This window comes from Vanellus vanellus, assembly GCF_965231255.1.
Source record: "Vanellus vanellus genome assembly, chromosome: 1".
Lineage (NCBI taxonomy): Eukaryota > Metazoa > Chordata > Aves > Charadriiformes > Charadriidae > Vanellus > Vanellus vanellus.
In genome coordinates, this window is record NC_138905.1 from 71,145,414 (window position 1) to 71,171,780 (window position 26,367).

A 26,367-nucleotide genomic window follows, 5' to 3' on the forward strand; every position below is an offset into this window, starting at 1 on the left:
CTCAAATCAGCAGCTGAAGTTGCGTTGCCTCTGTTTTTAATCTCAGGCTTGAAGTTGTCTAGACTGGTTATCCTATTTGGGCTGGACTTACACATTTGTTACCTTGTTCTCATGTTGGGTCAGATGAGTGGGTTTGCTTAGGTCCTTTCTTCTCAACCCTATACTTTTTCCTATAGGGTGATATGCCCTTAGGTACACTGCAAAATCTCAAAGCCCAATGATAAAAGCATAAATGTATGTAAAGGCAAACTACTGTTATTTAAAATCTTACAAGTCTTTGTTCTTGGGGATTTTTTTTTTTGGTGTTTTTGAATACCAGGAGTTGGCAACACTGTATGTGTTGAGCCTGTATGTGTATGTGTGAGCCTGGCTCCTGCAGCATAGATCCAAAAAAGATTATTCTCATGGAAGAATCCCCACTAAACAAAACTACAAGAAGACAGGAGGTAGCCAAGCTGCTAGAATTACTCTCTGAAGGATGTGTCTAGCTCTTTTGTACAGGAACAACTTGACTGAATGCGTAAGTTGCAAACTAGCCACGGTTGCCCGCCCTGCCCTCCAAATAGAGCTCTCAGCCTGTGAAATACAAAGGAGAAAAAGGTAGCATGGAGTTGGGAATTGAAAAGATCAGAAATTACAGTTTTCACTGAGGGTAAAGAATTTCTAAGCCGCAGCATGGCCTAATAAACAAAAAGGCAACTCTTGATTAAAGCTTAAACTTTCCTTTCTCATTAATTACCACGAATCTGTTTTGAAATTCCTGTAGAGAACAAGTGCTTCTTGCTGACAGCTGGTTTGCAATTAATAAAAAAGGGAAAGTGTTTTCAGCTGGCAATGACTTAACATGCTCATGATATATGAAAACAAGGTTAAATTGCTCCTTTCTCTCTACTACTAATAAAAGAAATATTGAAAATGAAATGGTGCAGCTTAGGAAATGAAAAGTGCCAACTAAAGCCATGGACATAGTGCTGAGAGCTGCTTATCACCTGGTACTCGCTGGAACGGGCACGTTTGGAAAAGCTTAATCAGTGCCAAAAATCATTCTTCAGTTGCAGGCTTTCAGAATATATTGCATTGAAGAATACGTGATCCTGTTTCTGCAAGATAAATGAGCTTTGATTTAATCATCTCTTTTTGGGGGGGATTTAAATGACTTACATTTCATGGCTTTATGGGAAATCCTCTTGCCCCTGATACCCTTTTTAATCTCATCCTTCTTCTGCCGTACTCCGCCTTCTGTCAGGAAAGAAAGGTGGAGGCTTTGTTCCTTGGGATGGAAGGGATGGCGTAGCCAGAGCATCAGAAAGCACCTGGCAGGAACCAGCCTCCGCTGCAGAGAGACTGGCCTGATAATCAGATGCCTGTGGACTTTGGCTGACTGTAAATTGTATTCCGAAAAAATTGCTAGGGTTTGATGTTAACTGTCTTGCAGAATACGAAACGTAACTTTATCACAAATACAACATGAGTATCCTACGAATACCACGGGAAAGGGGTAAAAGTGAAATAATAGATTTTACTTCAGCAAAGTTTTTATTCTTGTCTTGTAGAATGCAGAACCTTTCCAGGTTACTGTCCGAGAAGACAATTGTATCATTGTCTCCCTGGAAGCATCTGACGTGGTGAGCTCATCCTCTGTATATGTTGTGAAGATAGCTGGAGAATCCAAGAACTACTTTTTCCAGTTCGAAGAATTCAATAGCACTTTACCTGCCCCTGTGGTTTTTAATGCCAAATACCATGGCCTATATTACATAGTAACTCTGTTGGTAGTGAACTCAAATATGGTTTCCAAGTCAGCAAGATCAATCACTGTGTTAACCAGTAAGTAACACCTTATTCGTTTTTTCTTCTGTTTCTTCTCTTTGTGTGTGTGTGTTTTTCCCCCAGAAGTCCTTCTTGTGGAGAAGGTTGGGGTGGGTTTTTTGTTTTCAATAGGCTGTCCTTGTGTGTAGGACGAATCCCCGTGTGAGAACAGTAGGGAATATGTGTCGAGAATGCTTGTGAGTGAGAATTCACAAGGTCTGGGCAAGAAGAAAGGGACAGCTGTGGGTTTCCTCCGGGTGACCCTTCCTGAACACTGCCTGATCAGGTTTAACGTACTGAAATAAGTGATGGATGAACCTCCTGTCTAGATGTTCATCCTAAACTCTCTGAACCAGGAGTTCCAAAAATCTAGTTAAAGGCATAAAAATTGTTGACTGACATTTCAGTGTGAGGACTCCTGTCACATGGTGAGGTATATTCTGTTTTAAATGCAATAACAATGTTCTTTGATTGCTAATATATTGAAGCAGTACTAAACCTGGAAACCAGATAGTAGCCACCATGTGTTTCTGCCAGTACAGCTGAAGGTTTTTGTGATGGAGACCATATTTGTAGTAGTCTCTCTCTTACTACCTGCAAGTGCTTTGATCCTGGGGGAGGGGTGTGATTTTGTTTGCTCTGTCATTATGTGAAGCACCACAGATTTCTGTGTGATTCCTGCTGTATTTCTGGCTCTGCTGTTGCTCCAGAACTGTTTCCATGTGCCAACTTGAAAACAATTTGTAGAATAAAAAATGATTTCTTCATCTGGAAGACAGATTCAAGAAAAGACAGACAAAAAAATTATTTGGATGGGACAAAAACAACTTCCAGATTTTTATTTTTTTTTTTTTTTTTTTTTGGTAAATGGCACATTAAAATCTATAGACCAGTTTTAGTTCGCTTGCAGATGAGGAATGGTTATGATTTTGTGTACTTATATTATTCTGTCAATGAGGAATGCCATCCACTGTAATAACATTCAAAGCGTATTGCAGTAGCTTCATATGTTACTGAGGTGCTTGAAACTCAGGAGTAACCAGATTTTGCATCATCTTCAGCCTTCCCTTGTGTGCTCAAGTTGTGCCCTGATGAGGACAACTATGAAGGGGTTCCATGGGAAAAATATCATGGGGTTGGGTAATGCAAGTCTTTTATAAGGCATACGTGCAAGAACATCTAAGTGTAGCGGACAATTTAAGGGTTCGTAGGCAGCCTGAATTTCCTTTTCTTTGACTGCTTTAACCTTGCAGGCCAAATAATAATTCTAATCCAATTTTCTATTTTATGGTTGGTTTGGTTTCTTAAAAGAAAATAATGGAAGCATCAGGTGCCATATACAACTGGGAAAAAAAAAAAAAAAAAAAAAAAAGCCTCCCCATGCATTTCCCTTGGGTTTTGAATGCTGCACGTGCAGTCATGCAGCAGTGCCCATTGCCGTTTGATTTCCAGAGCCCACGAGGGTCACTGGCAGCAGGGGAAGGTGTGATCCAGGCGGCAGATGGAGCACACGCTCCGGTGCAGGGGATCTCTGAAGGAAGGAGGGAGTCAGTGTCACTCAGCCCATCAAAGCCAACCCCAGACTTCCCATTTCTGGCTCAAGGTGTTCCCGACAGAGCACGAGGCTGACGGCTCCCAAGGGGCGCAGCCCACGTCGCTCTCGCTCCTCCAAGGCTTGACGGTGTCCTTTCCGGCAGAAAGGAGCCCACCCCTTTCCGCCACCTGTCTTACGCGGGTGCACTGGCAGCATCTCAGGGTTTTCCGCTGTGGCCTCTGCTGCTCACCCAGACCTTGGAAGGCCCAGCCGTCCTGGCAGTCGGCCCGCACTGCTTGAGGAACTGGTGTAAAAAGAAGGGAACAGCGAATTTCACTGGTTTTGTCTCAACAGAAGGTCAGCCCGGTTCGTGGAAGAGAAAGGGCATTTTTACGGGCAGTGTTGAAGGATGCTGTGCCGAAAGCGTGCTGTAAATTGTGAGCTTTGCAGGGGAGCCCTGGCTCGCTCCTGGTGTTTTCTGTTCGGCAGACTGGTGAGTGCTAGCTCTCATGCAGCAGCCTCGGCTACTAACCGAGCTCATTTTTTTTTTAGCACAAGGCTACAGGAATGACAGTAAATTTGGAATGAAAAGACGGCATAGCAGGCTGGGCTTTTTAAGGTATATTTCAGTACAGTGCTTTTGGGAAGAGATCGTAAAACTCATGTAGTGACCATTGGCTTCTCCTGCAAAACTGCATTAGATTATAACTGGCTTTTATTTTCTTATTTTAATTTTTCCTTTCAACGGTATTGTCCACTGCCTGTTTTACATCATTTTCTGACTATTAATTAACTTGATTTTTTGGGCAGACAATAATTAGGAGATATTCGTATTTTTCTTCATGCCATATGTTCTTTCTGCCTGTTTAACGTCCTTAGTTTATTTTAACCATGCAAAGACATATAACTATTTAATTTATTCCATCTATATCTTACACATGAAAAAATGACACATTGCAACTAGCTTCCAGGACCAAATTAATTCCTGCTCTAATTTCACTGGTATCAGGAGAGCTTTACCAGTTTTAGATTGGCCCCATTCATTAGGCTGCCACAAGATAAATCAAGCAGGATAGCCAGTGATGCCAATGTGGTTATTCCCAAGGCTGTACTTCAATATTTCACAATAGTTTTCTGGGATCGCCTGATGTCTGCAAAGGAGTCAGTGCAGGGAGATGTAGTCTTTCAGCTTGGCCATATGCTGGAGATCTGAGTTTCACACAGAGCAGCGTGTATCCAAATTGTGCATGTCAAAACGAGAGCAAGGTCCTTCAAAGAGGTTGCCTGCTTAGAAATTCAGTGAGAGTCGTGAAAGACCTCAGCTTTCCGGCGGTATATCTTGATGACATTTCCTTTTTCCTATTCACATCCCTCAGCTATGTGCTGCTTCTCAGCATATTGGCAAGAAAAAGGTATGTCCCTTCACAGGTTGGAACTTCTTCCCACTTAAATCAGAGAAGATTTTGTTTTACCCCTCAAAGATTTCTGTCCAGACAAAAAAGACTCCTCAAGATAAAGATGATTTAAAAGCCAACAAATTATATATTTTGTCCATTATACATATGCATATCTAATTATATATGTGTAAATATAAATACTTATAAATTAAATATAAATACTTATAAATACATGTGTGCATAAATGCGTACATCTAAAAATATAAAATATCTTAACATTATATAAATATACATATATGCATACATGTATGCTACTATTCGAGACTTCTGTTGTTAATTTGAGCCTTCTCTACAAGACTGAACAGTTTGTTTTCTGCTTCTCTCTGACCGGAATCATTTCAGGGCTTTCTCGTGTTAATCAAAACACCACAAACTATAGGGTTTCCTTGTTTAGGTTCTGTGGTCCAGATTGTTGTAATGCAAAGCATGAGCTATTTGTTGCAATATTTCTTCTTGGAGCCTAAGGGTTCTGTCAGCTTGAGCACAGCCCACATCCTTGCATTGCTTCCTGACTTGGGACATTAGAAGGACAAGATGAACAGGGCGCGTTCAACTCTTAGATAGGAAACCTCTAAAATAGAATTTGAGCACAAAAGAGCACTTTTTCTTCTGATTCTGTAGCAAAGCTGTGTTCGGCAAATTGGGCTCAGTACTTTGCTGAAGGAGGAAAACTGAAACCCTGACCACTTATTATTAAAGATCCCTGTGATGGTTTTCACAAGAATAGGTGCATGAGCCTCACCATCCTGGCCAGATTTCTGTGTGTGCAGTTGTGTTGTGCCTATCAAAATGACCTTCCTTCCAGTTTTCAGTCTGGGCAAAGTTAGAAGTAGTTCTGGTGTTTAACACAATTATTTCAAGCTTGCTTTCTTCTGCTCTTGGCATTTTGGCTTTTCAACAGGAGTGAAGTAACCACAGAATTTAGATACTTAATTTAGTGCTTTGCAATATTTGAAAGAAAGTTCCACCTTAATACTAATTGGTTTTAACGTCGTACTCTATGAGATAAATAAAGGGCATGGATGTAAAATCAGTGACTGAAATTCTCACTCATTCTCTATTTTCCCAGCTTGAAGCCTTGTTTTATTCTTCCCAGCATGACTCATACCCATAGAGCCTTTTCTGTTTTTCAAATTCACTCTCAATTTTTGTTGTGAAGGAAAAAATGTTTGTACATTTGAAGGAATGGGGAGAGCAGTGCATTGCAAAGCTATTGTGTGCTGTAGGAAAAATGTATCTCTGGTGGGAATCGGAGAAATCAGGATCTCAGGATCTCTGAGGGTAATTAAGAGCAGCTTTGCCTGACTTATTTTAGCTTGTGATTAGGAGTTTTGAGTGCTAAATGTCTCATTGTTTCAAAAGCCGATGATTCCTTACATAAATCACTGTAAAATATATTCCCTTTAGGGACACTTCTGCCTCTGTGTCTTCTACAAAAAATATTCTCCTCAAGAGAGCAGCGGGCCTGCTGCCTGGGACTCTGATCTCTTCAGCTCCCAGAAAGTAATTGGCATTAGACCTAGTTATTGCTTGGTTGTCATTGTGCCAGATGCTGCAGGAAGTGATTCAGCAGGTCGAATCCTTTCCTCTGGCTCATTAATGGATCAGAGCTGTTGAAGTAGGGGCTTCAGAGGTTTTTTTCCCATGAAATGTAAAACCTAAGTCCTTTGTGCTTTTCTTTCTTAAAGGATGACATGGCACATCTTTAAAAAGGCTGGTTATCTGTGGCGGCCCTAATTTTGAAACGTAACTCAGAAGAACATTTAGGTCCATTAAGTGCTCAGCTTTCCCCAGCAAACAAATCATGTTATCCCCTTTTTAAGGTGAAAAAACCCCTCCATCAGGATCAAAGAAACAAAAAGAGCTGCAAGCATATGAGTATTTTTTCCTGCCATAATTTCTATTAGAAGGCTGGCTTAAAGTATTGGCTCAAAACTTTTCCAGAGCAACAGATACACCTTTGTTCTTGTGACAACATTATTATTTAGTTTGTATTGTCTTTTTATTAGTCATGTTATGTGGGCATCTGGAATTTGCAGTATACACCATCATTGCTCAGATACTACTTTCACTTACATTCCCCTTTCATAAGTAATTGCGCGTGGTATCCTCTATTATATACCATAAAGTTGAGTATTATGTTCCTAAAGTATTAAACAGCAGCTGTTTAATCTCAAAAATCGTTGAATTTTAGCAAGAGATAAAATGATTCTTGAGTTTTATAGCGTAGTGGAAGCTTTACTCAGGCTACGACTTACTCCCAGTAACTATATAGATACAGAAATCTAGTGTCTCCCCAGTGTCATGCTGGGGGGAAAGTTATGTAGTTCACAACTTCTTGTGAATAAAGGGGATTACCCATGGGTCACTCCACTAATGGGGCTTCTTTTTTTATAAAAGTCACAATATGAAGGTAAATAGTGATTAATTTGGGTTTCAGTGTGAGAAGCGAGAGAGTTGATCTCAGTCCCATTTCAACCACCCACATGTAATACTACATCTAAGCTACCCCAGTAATCAGTCATTAATTGAATCTATAGAGTGACCCAATCTCCAAATATTAAAACCAAATGGATTTTGATTGAAATATAGTACTTATTTTCATTGTACTTTTTTTTTTTCTTCCTGAATGGCAAACATTAATGTGTCTGGCACACACTGAATGCATTAATGGAGGATTTAGCATCCAGAATTTTCCAGGGCATTTGAGGAAGAGGTTAGCAACATTTGTTGTGCTATTTTGATGTTTGTACAGTGCAAGCTGTGTGCTAAATACAAAATGCTGCGGTATCCAGGAGAAATAGAGAAGTTAAATTTCTCATAAACAGATATAATGGGAAAGCAGTTGGTATAGGAGCAGCAAATTCTGAGGCACTGAGAAAAAAGACAAATTTAGGTTTTGATCCTGCAAGCTTGTCTACTTGCATTTAATATAATCTGTGTTGTGGTTTGTGCTAAAAATAAAGAGATTGCACATGAAGAAGTGCTTTAAACGTGCTGTTAGAGGGACAGTGAAATCCCTTTTGTAATATGACTTCAGACATCAATGTAGGGCAGAGCGTTTATAAAAGTTTTCTGAAGTATTGTATTACACTTTAGGCTATTTTCTTGAGAACCACCGTAATCTGTGAAAAGCTGGATCCTACATTCTGAAATCTGTAATATTAAAAAGACCGGACTGTTTATGCTCTGAATTACAAATATAGATAGTGAAGAGTGACATTTTACATATTTTTTGAGTTTAATAACCCCAGGAGCAGTTAGTAAGTGAGAAACAGAACATGATTTTTGTCTGCTGAGTGTCCTTTTAATTTCACAGTGTGCAAATAGCTTTTGATGTGAAGATTTGGTGCCGAAGGAAGTAAGATAATGGAAGAATCTTTAAATTGCATTATATCACTCATGCTACTCTGCTAACATCAGCCATGAGCAAGGAGGGGATAGTAAGCGGAAGATAACAACAAGAAAGAGAGTCTGTGGTGATTACCACTTAATTCAATTATTGGTTAATTAAATCAAAGCATCAGGAGGAAAAATCATTTGGGTTAAAAATGAATATAGCTTCCATCCTTTATTTGATTTGTTGTAGGAAGGAATAAATGGGCTAATTTAATCACCAACATAAGAAAGTTTCAGTAATTCTTTCAGAAATAAGGAGACCTACGATGTGAATGAGATAGCAGAAGAAAGCCCAGGGCACACCCGCTAACGTGAAAGATGACTGCATGGAAGAGTTGTGCTATTTAGAGATTGTTGTTGTCATTTAAACTACTACCGTGTGCTACGTGAGCTGTGATATGAACCCTCTGGTCATGTGGATAGTCAGATCAACTATTTATTTCAGAATAAGCGATGGGAAAAGCCCCAGCAGACTGAAGAGGATAAGGCTTTGTTTCCCATGATCTGCTTTACTCCTGTTTGTTTCTAGGCTATTACCAATTGTCAGCAAAATTTTCACAGATCGCATCACAGAAGCGCCTGTTGGTATCCGTGAGATTGGGAGTTTCTATTTATAAGTGGTTAACATGCAAATATACTGATATTTACCTGAAGCTAATGAAGCATCTTTGACATGAGAAATATTTTAATAATCTCACAACATTGCATTCCCATGCTTTGACAAAGTTAAAAATGACAACACGACTTCTTCTTAAGACTCAGGGAGAGATTCTGTTTGCATCTCTGGCTTTTGTTCTTAGTTGTCATTTTTTCTCCTCACATCTTAGTGAAACTTAGTACTGTGATGAAAATACCGTGCTATTAATTGGAAGGAAATTTTTGCTTCCACTAGAGCCCTGCTTTTCCATCTTTGATTAACCTATTCCACCTTCCGTGGGATAATTCCACTTTTGAAACTGATACTGCTTTTCCCTTGCTTTTCCCTTTCATATACTCTTTCTTCTTGCTCGTTGTGACTCCATACTCTTTGGGGAAAAATATTTTATTAGTTTTTCTCCAAGGTCTACCATAGCAGAACTTTGAACTCAAATGTGTCCTCTAAGGCCATGCTAATGACAGCCTGAATTTTTCAATCTGTTCCCTAAAGTGTGTGAGAACTAAATCAACACGATAAAACTCATAAGGATGTAGGCATAATTACTGAGGGTGTTGTTCATTAACTACCTCTATTAAAAAATGTTAGTATGTCAAATTGCAACTGACACTATAACCTTGTTTTGAATATCTGCTTGGCCCTCTTAACCAATGTATAGTTGGGTTGCTGTAATTTTTTTTTTCTTGCTGTGAAGAGCATCCAAAAAAGACTAAATTTTGGGGGTTTGTTTTATTTTTTTTTGGTGGATAAAGGAGATTGAAGGAGACCTATGACTCTCTTATTAGCACCAATTCAGATTCCCAGCTACAGTGAATTGACACGGCTTTCCTTAGTCAATGGAACTCCATTGGTCGAGATGCCACATCACAGACTATTTTTCTTACTTTTCGTAGCCCACCTGGCTCAGAGTTCAGAGCACTATAGGTCAGCAGTTCTGCACTTACCTCTTTACTGTGCTCAGGCTTCCCCCGTGCCCTCCAGTAAACGCCTTTACTTCTCCATACCTCAGTTCTTCATCTGTAAAATATCGGTACTGGTACTGCTATATTTTGTAGAAGCTTGGTGTGGATAAATATGTTGAAGATCGTGACCCTCTCAGATGTGATAGGAATGGGAACTGTGTCATTACCCATGAAACAAAGAAGTGAATAAGTGTCAAAATAGAAAGTTTTCATTCAGGTAGCTTCCTTTAGCCGTTACTCTGATAAGGTTCTCAGCTAATCTTAAAAGTTTAGATTTATGCCAAAGTTCTGAGCAATTGCAAGTGTTTCGTTGTGTTTGTCTGGGCACTTTTACATGATTGGCAAGCGTTACAGCTGAAAATCTTTCTGGGGTGATGACTGTGAGTGCTTAAATAATAACTGCTATTTCAACCTTATTTTTTATGGCAAATAGGGATTTTTTTTCTTGTCCCAGACCTCTGTGAAGCCCGTGATATCACCTGGTAGATTTAAGAGTGCCTGTGCCATACCTAGCAAAACCATTTGTTTCTTTGGTGTTATACATGTGTCAAGAACTCAGTTTACCTATTAATGTGCTCCTTTCTTCCTTTTTTCCTTTTATTTGCACATCCTTTAGAACCCCTTCCTGTGAGCAGTGTTTCTATCTATGATTACAAACCATCTCCAGAAACAGGAGTGTTGTTTGAAATTCAGTACCCAGAGAAGTACAATGTTTTTACCAGGGTAAATATAAGCTATTGGGAAGGAAAAGACTACCGAACAATGCTGTACAAAGGTAGGAGGAAAATATTCCGCTAAAACTTAATGCTAACTCTGCTGGAAACGTTTTAAACAGTGGTCTTAGGTGTGGTTTTGGCATGCATTGGTGATAATGATTTATATTTCTGGTAATGTGTCTGTTTATATAACTACTTTTATATCATGAAGTAAAGGATGGGTCTTTGAATTGAGCAAGTGGTTCGCTTTGGATTTAAACCTGCTTCCCATTCTAGTTCTAGTGATGCTTCCTTGCTTTTGGATTTTAGAGGAAGTCTGGGTGGTCTGGATTTTTTTAATAAGTTCTGAAATCAACCTAGGAAGGGATGATCCCCGCTTTTTGGTGCTTCCAAATAAACATGTACACTAAAATCCCCAAAACTTTCCACTGTATTTTTTGTCTTCCCTGCTGCTGTACAATCCAAAACAAAAGAAAAAGAGAAAGGAAAGAAAGTCAAAACTCTGTAGGAAGGACAAAGATACAGTTTTGCTTTCTAGATATGCTTGTTGAAATCCCTGGGTGACGTTCTGTGTCAGCTGAAAGCATTAAAAAAGTTCCCAGTCCCTTCCCTCAGGCAAAGGTTTCCTCTTTGGTCAATAGCTGATAGGAAGGCTCTGGGATGCTCCAGAGCTGGGAAACACATTCAATATACCTGATTCCTGGTGTGGGATTTAAACCTGGTGGTCCTGTATCACTGTACAGTGACACAGTGCTAACAGTGCTGTGCTGTGTAATACTGTGTATTAGTGTAGCTTTCAGTACTGCCCCTGAGCGAATAAACCCTGCTGCATATTATAAATTTCATTTTCCTTAAAATAATCTGATCAAAGGCAATCAATCTGACAATCTAGACAGTCGGTCTAAACAATTGAAACAACCGATCTAACCATCTAAACTCTAACAAGAGCAAATTCTGCTTTCTTTTTTATTTGTTTAAAACTGAACTCCCTTTTCTCCTGCAATATAGCTTAAGCATAGAATTTATCTCAAAGATGTAAATGGGACTGTCCTATGGAAAGCATCCTAAGAGGTGAGAAAGGCACCCGCATGCTCTGCAGACCCTGAAACCCCAATTGCATAACGTTGCACAGTGGCCGTAAAATGCTTTTAAGCAATCCAGTAGGTGCTGGATTGAGTTTTAGGCACTGAACTAAAGGTCCCAGTGTCGAAGTCTGGTCACTGTAAGCTCTCTGCAAGGTCAGCAGAGGGAGATACGCACCTCCAGTAGGAGGTCCGAAAATTTTGGAGTCTCTTTGCTTCAAGACAGAGTGGGGCTAGAAATCACATTTTCAATGCTGTAAGGTGACAGAAGTTAGGAGGGAAGATGCTTTATCGTAGCACAAAATATAGGTGACCTCTTTCCAGAGAACAAAAGGGATAACATCAGTAATTTTTGTCTTCTGCAGCTAATACATGGTTCCAGGGGCTGTGAAGCTGCAGCTGCTGATTAATAAAAAAGTCATCCTGAATTAAGAGATTGGCTAATCAGCTTGCACACTCCTTCCATTAGCCAAACAGCCCAAAGGAACTTCTCTTCAGCCCACACGTATAACGATGTTGGACGTGAGCTCAGCTCTCAGTTGCGCGGCTTGCGCTCAGATTCATGGTGGATGGCCCTTTGAGCATCTACCCCCAACGTTATGCCTCAGTCAGCAAAAGACCAAGGAGGCTTTTGCGTGCAGCAGTTAAAGGTCTGCAGGAGCTGTCAGATGCTCTTTGAGATATTCAGCGTCACATGGAACAGGTTGCCAGATTCGGTTCCCTTTCCTGTGAAAAGTAGTTCATGTTTCTTGGGCTGGTTGGGTTTTGTTTTTTTTTTTTTTGTAGCAAAGTGGCTTTGACAGCCAGGAAAAATGTTGGCAAGCTGAATTATTAGAATTTCATGTCTCAGACCAGGCTGAGCAATGTTTAAACATCTGAAACACTGCCAGTTCAGCATGTGCAGTTACATTATCAGAAAGTGAACATTTGATGTATTTTCCTGGTTTTTTTCCTTTCTTCTTTTTTTTTTTTTTTTTAACCTTCTGCAGATTTCTTTAAAGGTAAAACAGTTTTCAATCACTGGCTGCCAGGTATATGCTACAGTAACATCACATTTCAGTTGGTGTCAGAAGCAACCTTCAACAAAAGCACGCTAGTGGAATACAGCGGGGTCCAGCATGAGCCCAAACAGCACAGAACAGGTGAAGAAAATTATTATGTCCCATTTGCTCCAAGTCTGTCTGTCTGCTGTCCGCCCTGCTATGGGGAGGGGTTGATCCCACAGAGAGGAGGCTGTGTGGGGGAGCAGTCCCAGGAGCTGCTCCTGGCCAGGAGCATGGGAGGAGGATGCTGCGGCGAGTACAGAGGGTTCTGTGTACAATATAGTGCAAAGGGAAATGTGCATGAGCGTTTCTGGTACAAAGCTTGCTTTTTAGAAAAGAAATTCTGCTTCTCTTGAGATATCCTAGGCCGTGTGCTGGGAATTAATTTTTAAGCCACCAGAATAAGCCGCACTGAGCATACTGTTGATTTATCTATATTGGTCTGTCTCCTTGTGCACTGAATCGTGGCTAAACTGTTGGAGAAGGCCTTCCTCATCGTGCAGGCTTCTATCACGGAGAAGAAGAATGTCATAGTCGCCCTGCTTGGCGGCCAGCTTATGCCCTGAAGTATGAACTTTTAATTTCCAAGACAGCAGTTGCAAAGGCTGAAAATTGCATTTGTTCAGGGTCCAGAGCTAATTTAATTTGGCCCTGGGACAGTGCCCAAAACTTGCCTCTTAATCTGTTGGACCACAGACATTTTCCAGGGTCCAAAGTGAAATGAACCAGTGGTAAAATCAAAAGGCCAAATCTTCAGATGAATACACGGATGTTGGTCCATTGCCTTGGATAGAGCAAAGCCAACTGATGCCAGCTGAGTTCTGTCCTAGGGATCCTAAATATAGTTATCAAGATATTGAACCAGAAGAATGCAACCAACAGCATCGCATTTTTCTTTCCTGATGCTTTCCCTTTCCTCATTCTTCACACGAACTGCAACAAGATTGTAGCGTCTGGTTTTGTATTAGTGGCCATGGCTGGGGCAGGGGAGGTGAACAGATTAGTGTGTTGTAAGGTGCCAGCTTAAAAGGTGCCAGTCAAAATTGTTTGCAGAGGCTACTCGCACTTAATCGTGTGTAAGGGCAGACAGACAAGCAATTACAGTGAGGCAGACCAAATGCTGTGTGATCACCTCCTGGCATAAGTTGAAGGAACTTATTTGCGTGCCAGAATTTTGTCTTCTAGAAGACCAAATCTTAAGATCAAGCTTTCACAAATATTAAATTTAAAGGTGGCCACTAAAAGCATATTAAAAGCCCTACAGCAACGTGAAGGTCATACTTTTTAAATATGAGCTATGCCATATATTAGTTTTACATATGTTTTTCAATTCATTTCTACAAAAGTGGGTTTTTTTGATGATCAAGATCTTTCTGGAAGACACAATAAAATAAATGAAGATCCACTCTTACAAAGTCACAGCCAAGTAGCCTTGCTGCTGTAAAAGCACTGAAGTCTGATTTACTGTGATTTCACATCTGCTTTTCTTCCTGGTATTCTTCTGTGAATTTACGCTCATCTTGATCCTACTAGAATCACTTCTGCTATAACTATGTGTAAGAGAAGGGAGAATCTTAATAAGAATAATTTATTTCAAAGTATCCATAGATGCATTGTTTTTCTGCAAACGGTATTTCTCTGGGGAATTAACAAATAGTACATATGCACAGAACATACCTATTAAAAAACTAACCCTTGTTTCTCTTTTAGTTCCTTACCCACCTCGAAACATTTCTGTTCAGATTGTACCAATCAACAGAAACAACTGGGAAGAGCACAGTGGGAATTTTGCAGAAGAATCCTTCATGGGACCACAAGAAATCATAAGGAAAGAAAAACTTAGCCATTTTTCTGACAACCCACCTGACATTCCAGTAGTGAACACATCTGCAGCCTGGCCGGACTACCGCTATAACAGCACTGAGTACGAAACCACGTCACAGCCGTACTGGTGGTCTAATGAAGCTGCGTCATCAGACGGTGAAGAGGAATTTGTCAATGCAGTTTCCAGTGATTACGAGGCCAATGAAGTCAACACATCTGGAAAACTCAAGCCGGACCCCCCCTCCTTCCTTCCTGTACAAATGGTGCTGACCTGGTTACCACCAAAGCCTCCTACTGCATTTGATGGTTTCCATATCAATATTGAAAGGGAAGGTAAAACAGAGCCATATACCCTTTTCGTGCCCCTTTTCTGTAATTCCATTGGTGGGTTGTCTCCTCTAAAAATTATTAATTATCTAGTACTCTGCTTCAGCAGGCTTTGTTAGATCTCCTGTATTTCTTGAGAACTTTCTTGCGCTGAATAGCATCAAGTTCTGGCTCGGCTTCATAAAAGTAAGGGAGGAGGGGTAAATTGCAGTTTGCAATTCTCTTTTGTTAAACAAGATTTATACCATTGTACATATTGCTGCACTGTTTGCACTGCAGTTATCGTAAATCCATTCTGGTATCAGAGAAAGGAGAATCAGGCTGATAGAAATTTGAGATGAAGAAGTTAAATTTTATCATGTAGCTTTGGATAGCCACTGAGAAATGTTCTCAGGGGGACCTCAACTGGAAGGGGCATACAGAAAAGATGGTCTACATTCAGATTAACATTTGTCTCAGAGGAGAGCTACTGAACATATTCCTCAGGCCACAAGGAGGCTGAGGTGGAGAACGGGGAGACCTTTCAAGCAATGAAGCTGCAATAAAATGGCCATGTTACTTAAAGATTTTCTGGTTTAGAATCTGTTTTCTCCAAATGAATTTAATTTCCTGACGAGCAGTTTTCATAAGCCTTCCCACATTCAGGGCAAATACTTTTTTTGCAGAATAAGAAAGCAATAGATAGAAAATTGGAAGCTCCTTTTTGTCCATGCCGTGCTGTTTTTCACTTGCACAGTCATGGCAGCCCTATTTTATCATCCCTGTTACTGAATGAAAATTTGTCCTGGGTTTATTGTTCCTCTACACCTATACTGCAACCTTAGTCATTAATTACTCTTGTGCTGGTGGCAAGAAGTAAAACTACCCACATAAATCCAGTCCTTTTGGATACCTTTTAGTCCCACAGCAGAAACAGTATTAGCATTTCTGATATAAATCATTTTCTCAGTGGCTGGAGCCTTTCAAATTTCAATTAATCCACACTTTTTTTTCCCCCCTGATTTAGAGAACTCCACGGAATTTTTGACAGTAAGTGAGGACACTCACAAATTTGTTGCTGAATTGAAAGAACCGGGAAAATATAAGTTGTCTGTAACAACATTTAGCTCCTCTGGCTCTTGTGAAGTTCGTGGAAGTCAATCAGCAAAAACACTTAGCTTTTACATCAGTAAGTATCTCAACAAATCTGTCTTTTTCTCCCACACCAATATAACTTTAATGTATAGAGTTGGACCACTGTGGCAGCTAAGGCATCTGCTTCATGACCAGAAGAGTCTGGTCTTCTGGAATTCCCTGTGCCAGAGAAGGAAATACAATGCAAATATGTTATGTCCTGCCCGGATGGGCCTTCATCGTGCCATCTTGGCAGAGCTAAGAACTGAAAGCAAGAGAGGTATTTGATAGGGTCGCAGAATCATAGAGCCATAGAATGGTTTGGGTTGGAAATGACCTTAAAGATCATCTGGAGTCATTGCCCAGTGTTCAGAAGTGGCTCACTGAAACAGGTTCCCCTCCTGCATCTTTCAAAGAGAGCATTTAATTCAGAGAATTAAGTCAGTGGTTATAGAGATTATTGAAAATATTTAACTTCCTTACTCCTGGAGGCTGGATGAAGGGCATCTCAGGCTGAGAGTGTGGGAATTGCGCAATTAAACACTGAACTCTGAAATTACATGGTCTCTGAGAGAACACGGGGAAAATTACAGTAGATGAAATAGTTCAGCCTGTTAAATTCAGAAGAGAAAAAGTAATTTATTATTTCCCTGTAGAATTCCAGGCTTTCTTAACTGAAGATTTAGTAAAAGACAAAGTAATAATACACCACTGCGCAAACTAATACCATGACTGACAATTAGATCAGCAAGTGAGACAGGTGTTGGTGAATTCAGATTATCACCCTTCTGATGGCTGTGGTCACCTTTGTACCATTTTCTACAAAAAGAAATAGATATAGCCTACAAAATGCCCATATAGTGACAATAGGGGAATACTTGCAGCACTGCACAATTTTACATGTGGGAGGATAGTGTCTCCCCCGAATCATGAGTGCTACATCAAGACACAGTAGCTAAGGCTGGCAGAAATATTCATATTAAAAGGAAGTGTATCAAGTACTTAAATACATTACTAACTAAAATTTTGTCTTTAGTAGCTCATAACTTTTACAAATACTAGCTATTTAGGCTTAAATTCATCATAATGCTTGACTGCATGTAACCGAATTTCACTATCACCCCTATGGTTTTAACAACTTTATAGTTGAAAGAAACAGTATTTGGAAAACAAAGAAAAGAGGAAACAGCACAAGCGAGAAAGGGTCTCTGCTGTTGTAATTTCACTGTCTTCTGGTTTTCTTTAGGAATAGTTATTAGACAGCTTCATTGTATGGAAAGCATTGAAGTATATGTAAATATACAAGTATATCAAATAAATTATGCAATGTTGCTATTAGTACCAAATGTTATTCCATTTTACAAGGTGTGACTTATTTCCATTAAGCAGTATGCAATACAGTGTCCTCCATGAAGTCTACAAACTGGGGGAAGAGACCTGAGAGAAATGAGAAAACGTTAATCCAAAGTATAGGTATATGGATTGCCAGATTAAGGATGAACTTGAATCTCGTTGGGTGTAAAGTATTAAGATGTTACAGGAATGTAACAAATATTTCCATTTTATGTGTAGCATATGAGGATGTTTGGAGATTTGAGTTTTGTCTGTTAGTCTTTCAGCCTTTTAGAACCACATGAGGGTTCTTGGCAGTCATCTTATTCATTCTGACAAAGGCAAGATCTTTAGTATTTTAGACAGATTTTAAATGTATTTCTGGTAGTATGCCAAACCTGAGATGTGCACGAGTATTCCTAAGGTGGAATTGCTTTTCCATTCCTCTCTGTGAGTCTAATCAAGTAGGCCTTTCGTGAGGACTACAGCTTTGGGCTGTGACATGAGGTACTTCAGTTCCTTTAACGCCAACGCTGAAAAAACTTCTGAATTGTAAGAGCTACACATACATCCCCTGGCTCCAGAGGTGAATCTAATGATCTAATTCCTCTTTTCACCTGAGTAGGTGTGGGTCTGCTGTCGTGAATAAATTTTGCTCCCAGCTTCAGCCTTATCTTATCCTTGTAGCATTCAGTCAGTGAATCATCCTGTCGAATTACTGGCTGGTATTACACAATATTTTTGTCGCACCCAGATAGCAGTCTGGAATGTCAAATCTTATAGGCTGATCTTACACCAAATTCTTGCTCCAGCACTTGTTTTATTTTCTTAATAATCTTAAAGTGTCATTAGAATTGTGTGGAGGAAAGGGATATCAAGGAGAGAGCTGTCACAAGCATCACTTAAAAAGTGACAAGAAAAGCTGACAATTTTCATGCAATCTGAAGTTTTGACCAAGTCTAGCAGAAGTTATATTCCAAATTGTTATTTTATCTGTATTTAAACCTGTGTTCTTTACTAAATGCTTCAAACAGACCGATGGAGACTGAGATTCTTCACTGTGGTAACCACTGTGAACTCGATTTTCACACTTCAAGATTGTAGTACACTTGGAGGGTATGTTAGTGTGTGGAGAGGCAAAAAAATTTGCGTGTGTGCTTGTCCTCTAATGTTTGTCAGTGATCTGTACATTATTGGATGTCACCGCTTTTAAACATGCCGTTGGAGCAAATCTGATATTGCTGAGTGCTTTCTGGTAAGCAATAGAGAATACTGCAACCTGAGTTTTCAAACAGTGACGTTCCTCTCATCGTCTCCTGCTGTGCTCCAGGTGAAATAGCACCGGCCACAGGCCGTTCCCCAGGGGCGGCCATCTTTGCTGCCTGAGGGCTGTGGAGATGGACAGCTGTCACTCCAGCCTATTTCACTAGTAGTAAATAATCCCGGGAAAGAAGGATGTTTTAACATCAGTGCCTCAAATGCATAGAGTGGCTTGCTCAAATGTGCTTTTCGGACCTGTCCCAGGCCCCACAGGTGAATGGATAGAAGAGCTCACTGAAAAGCCCCAGCACGTGACTGTGACGGTGCTAAGCTCCACTACTGCCCTGACGTCCTGGACAGCATCACAGGAGGGCGGTGGCAACAGCACCATCGTGTCTGTGGTCTCCCTGACCTGTCAGAAGCAAAAGGAAAGTCAAAGGCTTGAAAAGCACTACTGCACTGAGGTAAGTGGGGGAAGCTGGAGCCTTTGCAAATACAGGAAAAAATTGCTCAATCACCCTGCTGGGCGGGATCGTTGTGCCCAAGGGCCCCATCCTGCTCAGGGCTGCAGAGCACAGCTGTAGGTGCTCCCTTCTGCCATCTAAAGGGGCACAGCTGATGCAGAGCGGAGGGGGAGAGCGCAGCATTCAGGAATGGAAGGGTGCAGTAAACCCCAGTAGTGTTAAAATCGTATTTCTGTTGGAGTGACTCTGGCCAGTCCTTTGTTCAAGCTTCCGAGTTATGTTGTACTCTTTGAGACATTTTTTGTGGCTGTCGTGGTTTAAGCCCAGCCGGCAGCTAGGACTACACAGCTGCTCGCTCAATTCTCCACCCCCTTCCCCTGAAGGGTGGGGAGAAGAAGGAGAAAAGGAGGAGAAAGGAACAAAAAAACACCTCGTGGGTTGAGATAATTATAGTTTAATAGAACCATAATGGAAAACAAAATTAATAATAATAATAATGGTAAAAGAATATGCAAGATAAAATAATACAACACAAGTCACTCTCACCACCTGGTGAACTGATTATCCAACCCCTCCCGAGCAGTGATTGTGGTTTCCCGTTCCCCAGCAAACCCTGATTTACATACTGACCACAGCATCTATGGTATGGAATATTCCTCAGCTTGTTCTGTCTATGTCCCCTCTCAGCTCCTGTGGGAAGCTGAAAAAAGTCCTCGATTAATATAAACAGCACCTGGTAACAACTAAAACAATATATATTATCCACATTCCTTTCATACCAAATCCAAAAACACAGCACCTACTAGAAAGAAAATTAACTCTACCCCAGCTGAAATCAGGACAATGGTAGTAGGCAAAATAGTGCCATATCATAACACTTAGATATATGGCATAATACATTTGCATTAAGCAAAGTGCTCACATGCATGACTATCATCAATCTTGCAGAACCTGACTGTTTAGAGGTGATCAGAAGGCAGCTTTTCTTTTCATCCATCTAGAAAGATGTCAGTACTGGGAAGTAAATAACAATCACAGAATCATAGAATGGTTTAGGTTCGAAGGCACCTTGAAGATCATTGAGTTCCAACCCCCCTGCCACAGGCAGGGATGCCTCCCACTAGACCAGGTTGCTCAAAGCCCCATCCAGCCTGGCCTTGAACACTTCCAGGGATGGAACTTCCACAACTTCTCTGGGCAACCTGTTCCAGTTCCTCACTGCCCTCACAGTGAAAAATTTCTTCCTAATATCTAATCTAAAGCTGCCCTCTTCAAGTTTGAAGCCATTACTCCTCATCCTATCACTACATGCCCTTGTAAAAGGTCCTTCCCCAGCTCTCCTGTAGGCCCCCTTTAGGTACTGGAAGGCCGCAAACAGATCTCCCCAGAGCCTTCTCTTCTTCAGGCTGAACAACCCCAACTCCCTCAGCCTGTCCTCATAGGAGAGGTGCTCCAGCCCTCTGATCATATTTGTGGCCCTCCTCTGGACCCACTCCAACAGGTCCACGTCTATGTTGGGGGCTCCAGAGCTGGACGCAGTACTGCAGGTGGGGTCTCACCAGAGTAGAGTAGAAGGGCAGAATCACCTCCCTCGACCTGCTGACCCCACTTCTTCTGAGGCAGCCCAGGATACGGTTGGCCGCCTGGGCTGCGATCACACACTGCTGACTCATGTTGAGCTTCTCGTCAATCAGCACACCCAGGTCCTTCTCCTCAGGGCTACTCTCCATCCATTCCCCACTGAGTCTCTATTTGTGCTTGGGATTACCCTGACCCAGATGTAGGACCTTGCACTTGGCACTTGACCTTGTTGAAGTTCATGAGGGTGGCATGGGCCCACCTCTCCAGGCTGTCCAGGTCCCTCTGGATGGACTGCCTGTGATTTGGATGGACAACAATTCTTTAAGGCTGCCATATGGGATGTGTTTAATGATCACGAATCCTGAACCCCCAAATATAACAGTTTTCTGTTACTTGAAACCCTTAGTGGGTGCAGCCCCATGTCAGATCCTATGGCTATGATGGATCAGCGGCGTGTGGCTCCAATTAGAAAGAGGTTTTAGCCCACATCTCAGTTACATTACTAAGATGCTGATAAGGCCATTTTCTGAGCAGTGCCACAGCTTCTGTCTGGCTCCCTAAATGTGTGTGATGGAGGAGTCTGCAAAGGACTGCAGTGCTGCCCTGCTGCACCCTCAGCTTGCCCATGGGAATGGAAGGAGACTGCTAACACTCACAGTAAATCTTCATCTCCTTCAGCTTTGTGATTAGCTCTGCAAGTTAATTAATACAGGGAGTCTGCATCCTTTAAAAATGTCTTTTAAAATGAATCTTTGTCAAAATGTTTTGGGTTTTATTCCAAGACTGTCTATGAACTTACATGTTTGGAAGTGTCTTTAGATGGCAATTTAAGAAATGTTTGTCAGAATCAGCTTGTAATCTCGAGTTATTTTCCTTTTCTTTATTAAAAGTGCAGTCGTTACATCAGGAAGCAAAACAATACAGTACGTGATTATAAACCACAAATAGCAAGTTTATAGATATATGATTAAAGGAAATACAAAATTAATCCACAAACTCAAAACCAAGTACCTAAAGCTAATCCGTGAATAAACAAGATATCTGTAAAAGTAAATGTGTGTTTATTGCAAGTAGGTAGAAATGTCTAAATGCAGTTAGTTTTTTGTTTTTTTTTTTTTTTTTTCTCACTACAAATATTCGTACCACCTCTAATCAAATTTTATCAGCTTATTATACCTGGAATTGTTAAGGTCTGTTGGTTTGAATTCTCCTTGACAAGCTGAAAAGGGCAAAATTCAGTGCAGAGTTCTATCCATTTCTACCCTTGTGCGTGATTTAAAAGTGGTTTAGCTTTCCAAAGTAGCTGTTAAAGACAAGTTCCCTTCCTCACTAAGTCTTTGCTGACACCGATGTAGTCATGAGCATCGCAATAAAACACCAGAGCAAAGGTGGCTGTGATACAGACTTTGGAAAGGTTGCAAAGAAAACGTTAGTAGGAAATACCAGCCTGCAGTTCCAGAAGGGGTGCATGAAGTCCTTTCCTCAAAGCTGCTGTGCGTTGGCTGTTAGCTGGCTCTTCAGGAGATAAGACTTTTCCTATTGAATCAGACCAGGAATCGCCTGGTCATGCTCTCTGCCTCCTGCTCTGACCGATACCTGGTGTGGCACAGCAGAAATTATAACGGCGGTGTTTCAAACTGAAAAGAAAAATCGGAAGGTCCCTTCGTGGGGTTTTGTGGTGCTGTGCAGGAGAGGTGAAAGAGTAATTCCTCTCTGATTTCACCATGCAGTCATTTAACGCTTGCATTCAGAAGACAGCTTTCCCATAACACTGCCTTCAGCTCACATAGCTCCAGATGAATCAGATGGCCAATGAAAAACCTCAGGCTTTTATTGAAAACACACTGTCTAAATAATACCACCTGAATATGAATAATGTAGCCTGAATATTTCAATAAACTTTGACAGTCGGAGAGAGTGGGTCTGCAGTGTGACGGCTGACCTTGCACAGCAAGGCAAGCGTGATTCTGAGTCAGATCGTTTGTCAAGTCAGTCCTGACTGCTTTCAGTTTTGCCGTTTTGGGCTTAATGAATGGACTTTTAGCTGCTGGTCTTCAGAATCATGCCTTTTTTAACCCGAGTAGTTCATGTACAGTCTCAATCTTCTTTTAATTAACCAATTAAATACCTCATATCTGATGTATTCCCCTCCTATTAGGTGAATTCAAGCAGCAGCCTCATTGAAAATCTTGTTCCTGGTGCCCAGTACCAAGTTGTGGTTTACTTACGGAAAGGGCCGTTGGTTGGACCGCCTTCTGATCCTGTTACATTTTCCATTGGTAAACACTGCATCTACTGTTCGATATGTGTTTTGTTTTGTTTTTAAATATGCCCAGTGTATTCAGTAAGCCCTAGAGCCCATGAAGAAGTACAAAATTGTCATGTTGGTTATTTCAAATGTAATGAACGCTTATTGAGAATATTTTTCTTGCATTGTCTAGCCCATGACTGAGGTGGGGAAAATACTCCTTCAGTGGAAGATAGATATTTCACATTTAAATGTTAAGTTATTACCAAACCTAACCAGAGAGGAATTATGGCCAGGATTCACACACAGATGGCCCTGTGGAAAGAACCGTCTTCACCATTGGACACCCGAATATATGTTTGTCTCTAGCACTGCTCATGGTCTATGTCATTTAGGGTGGGAGTCACCCCACTTAGGTGTAGCCAGCCTGAGCTGCGGGTGGTCTGTGATGCATGGAGAGATGTGGGCAATTCCTAGATGTGATTTATTCCTGCTGTCTCGCAAAGTCCGTGGGACTGCTGTTAAGACATTTGTTGCAAATGTGCTTTATGAAGGATGTAACATGACCCAGTCTGAAGGCCACGGTGCTAAGAGTCAGGAGAGCTGGCTTGTCTCCTGTGGTACTACATGACCATCACCAGCTTCAGTTGTGTATGCCTTGATTTTCTTGAGTTTAACAGTCAATCTTGATGTTCTCTGCTTTGAAATTTGAACATAAGAAGAACCCTCTGAGACTGAGAGTAACATTTTCAAGAATGTGGTTTTATGGCCAACAGGCAGAGCTGCTACCCCCATGCCTGTAATTCAGGATTCCACCAGGCTCCTAAAAAAAGAGTCACTTGGGATGGAATTCAGTATCTTTTAGTTGTATCATTTATTTTGTTAAAGTTACCATTTTAACAAAATGTATTAAGAAGAGAATGGGCAAAGAGAAAGAGATGCAGTGTATAGAGTTACATTTGCAGAGAAATATTTAGCCTGAGTCACCCAGCTTCTCCTTTTGACAAACAGTCTGCCTTTTGGGAGAGCAGGTGGCTGAAAGCTACAGATCTTCAGTACTTTTCATTCTGCTTCCTCTCTGTGATGTAGGGAAGAAAGTGAAACAGAAAAAAACAAAGTTAAACTGTTAAGAATTGAATCCTTAAATGAAAGCAAACATGGACTAGTGAATGTGATGAAAGCCTTTTCATTCTAGGTGATCTACATATATGTTTTCATAAGTTGGGTCTGAATAAAAATTTGAAAAGAGAGTATGGTATATTTCAGTAAAGGAAAAAATAGTAAGCAAATATATTTATACTTTATTATTAAAACCTCTATCATTGGACAATTTTTACAAATGCTTTTGATTTTATTTCTCACTGTATTTACTTCAGAAATCTGCAAAATTTTATTTTCATTTGAGAAAGTAAAATCATATATTCCCAAAGTAAAAAAGTTCCTTCATTTTCTCCATTTTTATGTGGCCTCACAACCATAAAAGATTCTTACTAAACTCAAAATGGCAATCAGTTTCTAAACAAAACATCTCATAGGACTCTTATTATAAAGGGGATGTTTTTATGGAGTAAAACAACAGTTGTATGAGTTTTCATTTCTTAACAGGATATTGAATTTGATATTAAAATAGTAGAACTGCAAAACAAAGTCTCCTGTGAAATTATCAGTGCTGGTTAATGATGAATGAAGCCGAAAAAAGATAAAAAACACTTTTAAAAGTATTCAATTCTCCCCATGTTTATCTTGAGCCTCACTTAACGCTGGGTGAGTATTAACGCTTTAGAGAAAGCAAAGAAAAGATGTGGTAAATGATTTATGAAGGGAAAGGCAATTGTGCTAACATGGGCTGAAGTAATCTGGGTGCTGGTCTCGGCGCTGACCCGGCCTGCAATAGCTGGGGCTCTGCAACCCTGGCAAATGTTAGCAAAGTACTTATTTAAGCAGCCTCAGTTAAGTCATGAAGAATAATTGCTTTCCAGACAAGCAAAGGTTGCAGAAGTTGACCCTTATGGGACATTTTTCAAATCATTTGACTTCTCTTTCTCACTGTCATCATCTGGGAGGCAAGAATAGCAATACATGACAGCACCTTTTAGGTTCCCCGGGGAAGGACGGAATAGGCATTAAAAAATATTATTTCTTGTAGCCTTTATCTTCCAAAGTGTTTTGAGTTTTGGTGCTTTTGTTTTTGAGCAATTTGAAATTTCTCCCAAACAGCTTGAATTTCAAAGTAGAATGGAACCCTCCGTTTGTGAAAAATCAAGCCCTGTACTTTATCTCAAGCTAAGCAGCCAACACCAAGTAGCTTCTAGTCATTTCTGAAAAAGTGGACGTAATGAACTGGAGAACAAATGCTGAAAACTGGTATTCCACTGCTTGTGATAAGGAAGTTGTTGGAAATTAATGTCAGGAACAAACCAGCAATAGGTAGAACTTGGTTAAGGAAAGGTATTTTTTTAAAATAAAGTATAACTGATAACGCTCACATTACTAACCACAGTTTCTGGTTTATAGTGCCCACTGGAATAAAGGATCTGACGCTTTACCCTCTGGGACCTACTGCTGTAGTTTTGAGCTGGAACAGACCCTTCCTTGGGGTGTTCAGGAAATATGTTGTAGAAATGTTTTACTTCAACCCGTCAACGATGACCTCTGAGTGGACAACCTACTATGAAATAGCAGCAACCGTCTCTTTAACTGCCTCCGTGGTAAAGTGACCATTACTGACTATTGCTTTCCCATGCCTGCGTGGCCTTGGCACTCCGGTGACCTTTCTTTTCCCAGCATCTCCCCCATGAATATGCCTTTAAGCTTGACACTTTTTTCCAGGCAAAGCAGAGAAAATGGCCAGGATGCTACAGGCATTTTCTGTTCGAAAGTAAGGGAATGCCAGCTGAACCGTGCTAAATTTTAAGCAGAGTGATGAGTTAGGAGATGAGCCTCTTTTTTGTTGACAAATGGGCATGTTCAGCAAGTCCAGAGGCAGCTTCGGTTTGTGGGTCAGTTTGGCAGTCAAGGCTTTAAAAAGTTCCATCACCTCCTCGGGGGCAGTAGTCCAAAGCCTTATCTACATAATTAATATTGATAATATAGATTTGGGGCTTGCGGGCTAGTCTTGCAGTGTGCCATCTGGAAGGCTTAACTGCAGAGATGCTCTTGAGAAAATACCCTTCATATTTCTGAAGCTGCAGAGACTTACGCCAGGATTTCAGTTAGGTGGAGACTGGTCTCTAGAAGAGCACACACGCATACATACAGGCATCTTCGCGAGATTGAGTGTTCGGCAGAAAAGAAGTGAAATTTTCCTCTTCCTTTCCACGTATTCCTAGAGGTGAAGAGATTTTATTCAGACTTCGCCAATGCACAAGACAGCAAGCAATTTTAGCTGAAATTAGTTGTTTAGAAAGTTATAAGTATGCAAAAAGGACAGCAATAACTTTTTCTGCTTGTGAGAGCGATAGTCATTTACTGTAATTGATTTGCATAATACCATTTGTGGAGTCATTTTGGCTACAGCAGCTTAACTGTAATTGGGTACGTGACTGTAAATCTAGCACATAA

General features: G+C 40.7%; 1 protein-coding gene across 1 annotated transcript in view; it reads left to right on the forward strand.

Moving 5' to 3' along the window:
• PTPRO (protein tyrosine phosphatase receptor type O) overlaps positions 1-26,367 on the forward strand; it is a gene marked incomplete at both ends in the record, with an annotated part of 160,891 nt that overhangs the window by 91,243 nt on the left and 43,281 nt on the right. Inside the window, 8 exons of the mRNA XM_082490674.1 lie at positions 1,554-1,827; positions 10,433-10,591; positions 12,604-12,756; positions 14,368-14,814; positions 15,815-15,976; positions 18,778-18,977; positions 22,717-22,837; positions 25,321-25,514. Coding sequence (XP_082346800.1) covers positions 1,554-1,827; positions 10,433-10,591; positions 12,604-12,756; positions 14,368-14,814; positions 15,815-15,976; positions 18,778-18,977; positions 22,717-22,837; positions 25,321-25,514 — 1,710 coding nt within the window. The remainder of the gene's footprint in view (positions 1-1,553; positions 1,828-10,432; positions 10,592-12,603; positions 12,757-14,367; positions 14,815-15,814; positions 15,977-18,777; positions 18,978-22,716; positions 22,838-25,320; positions 25,515-26,367) is intronic.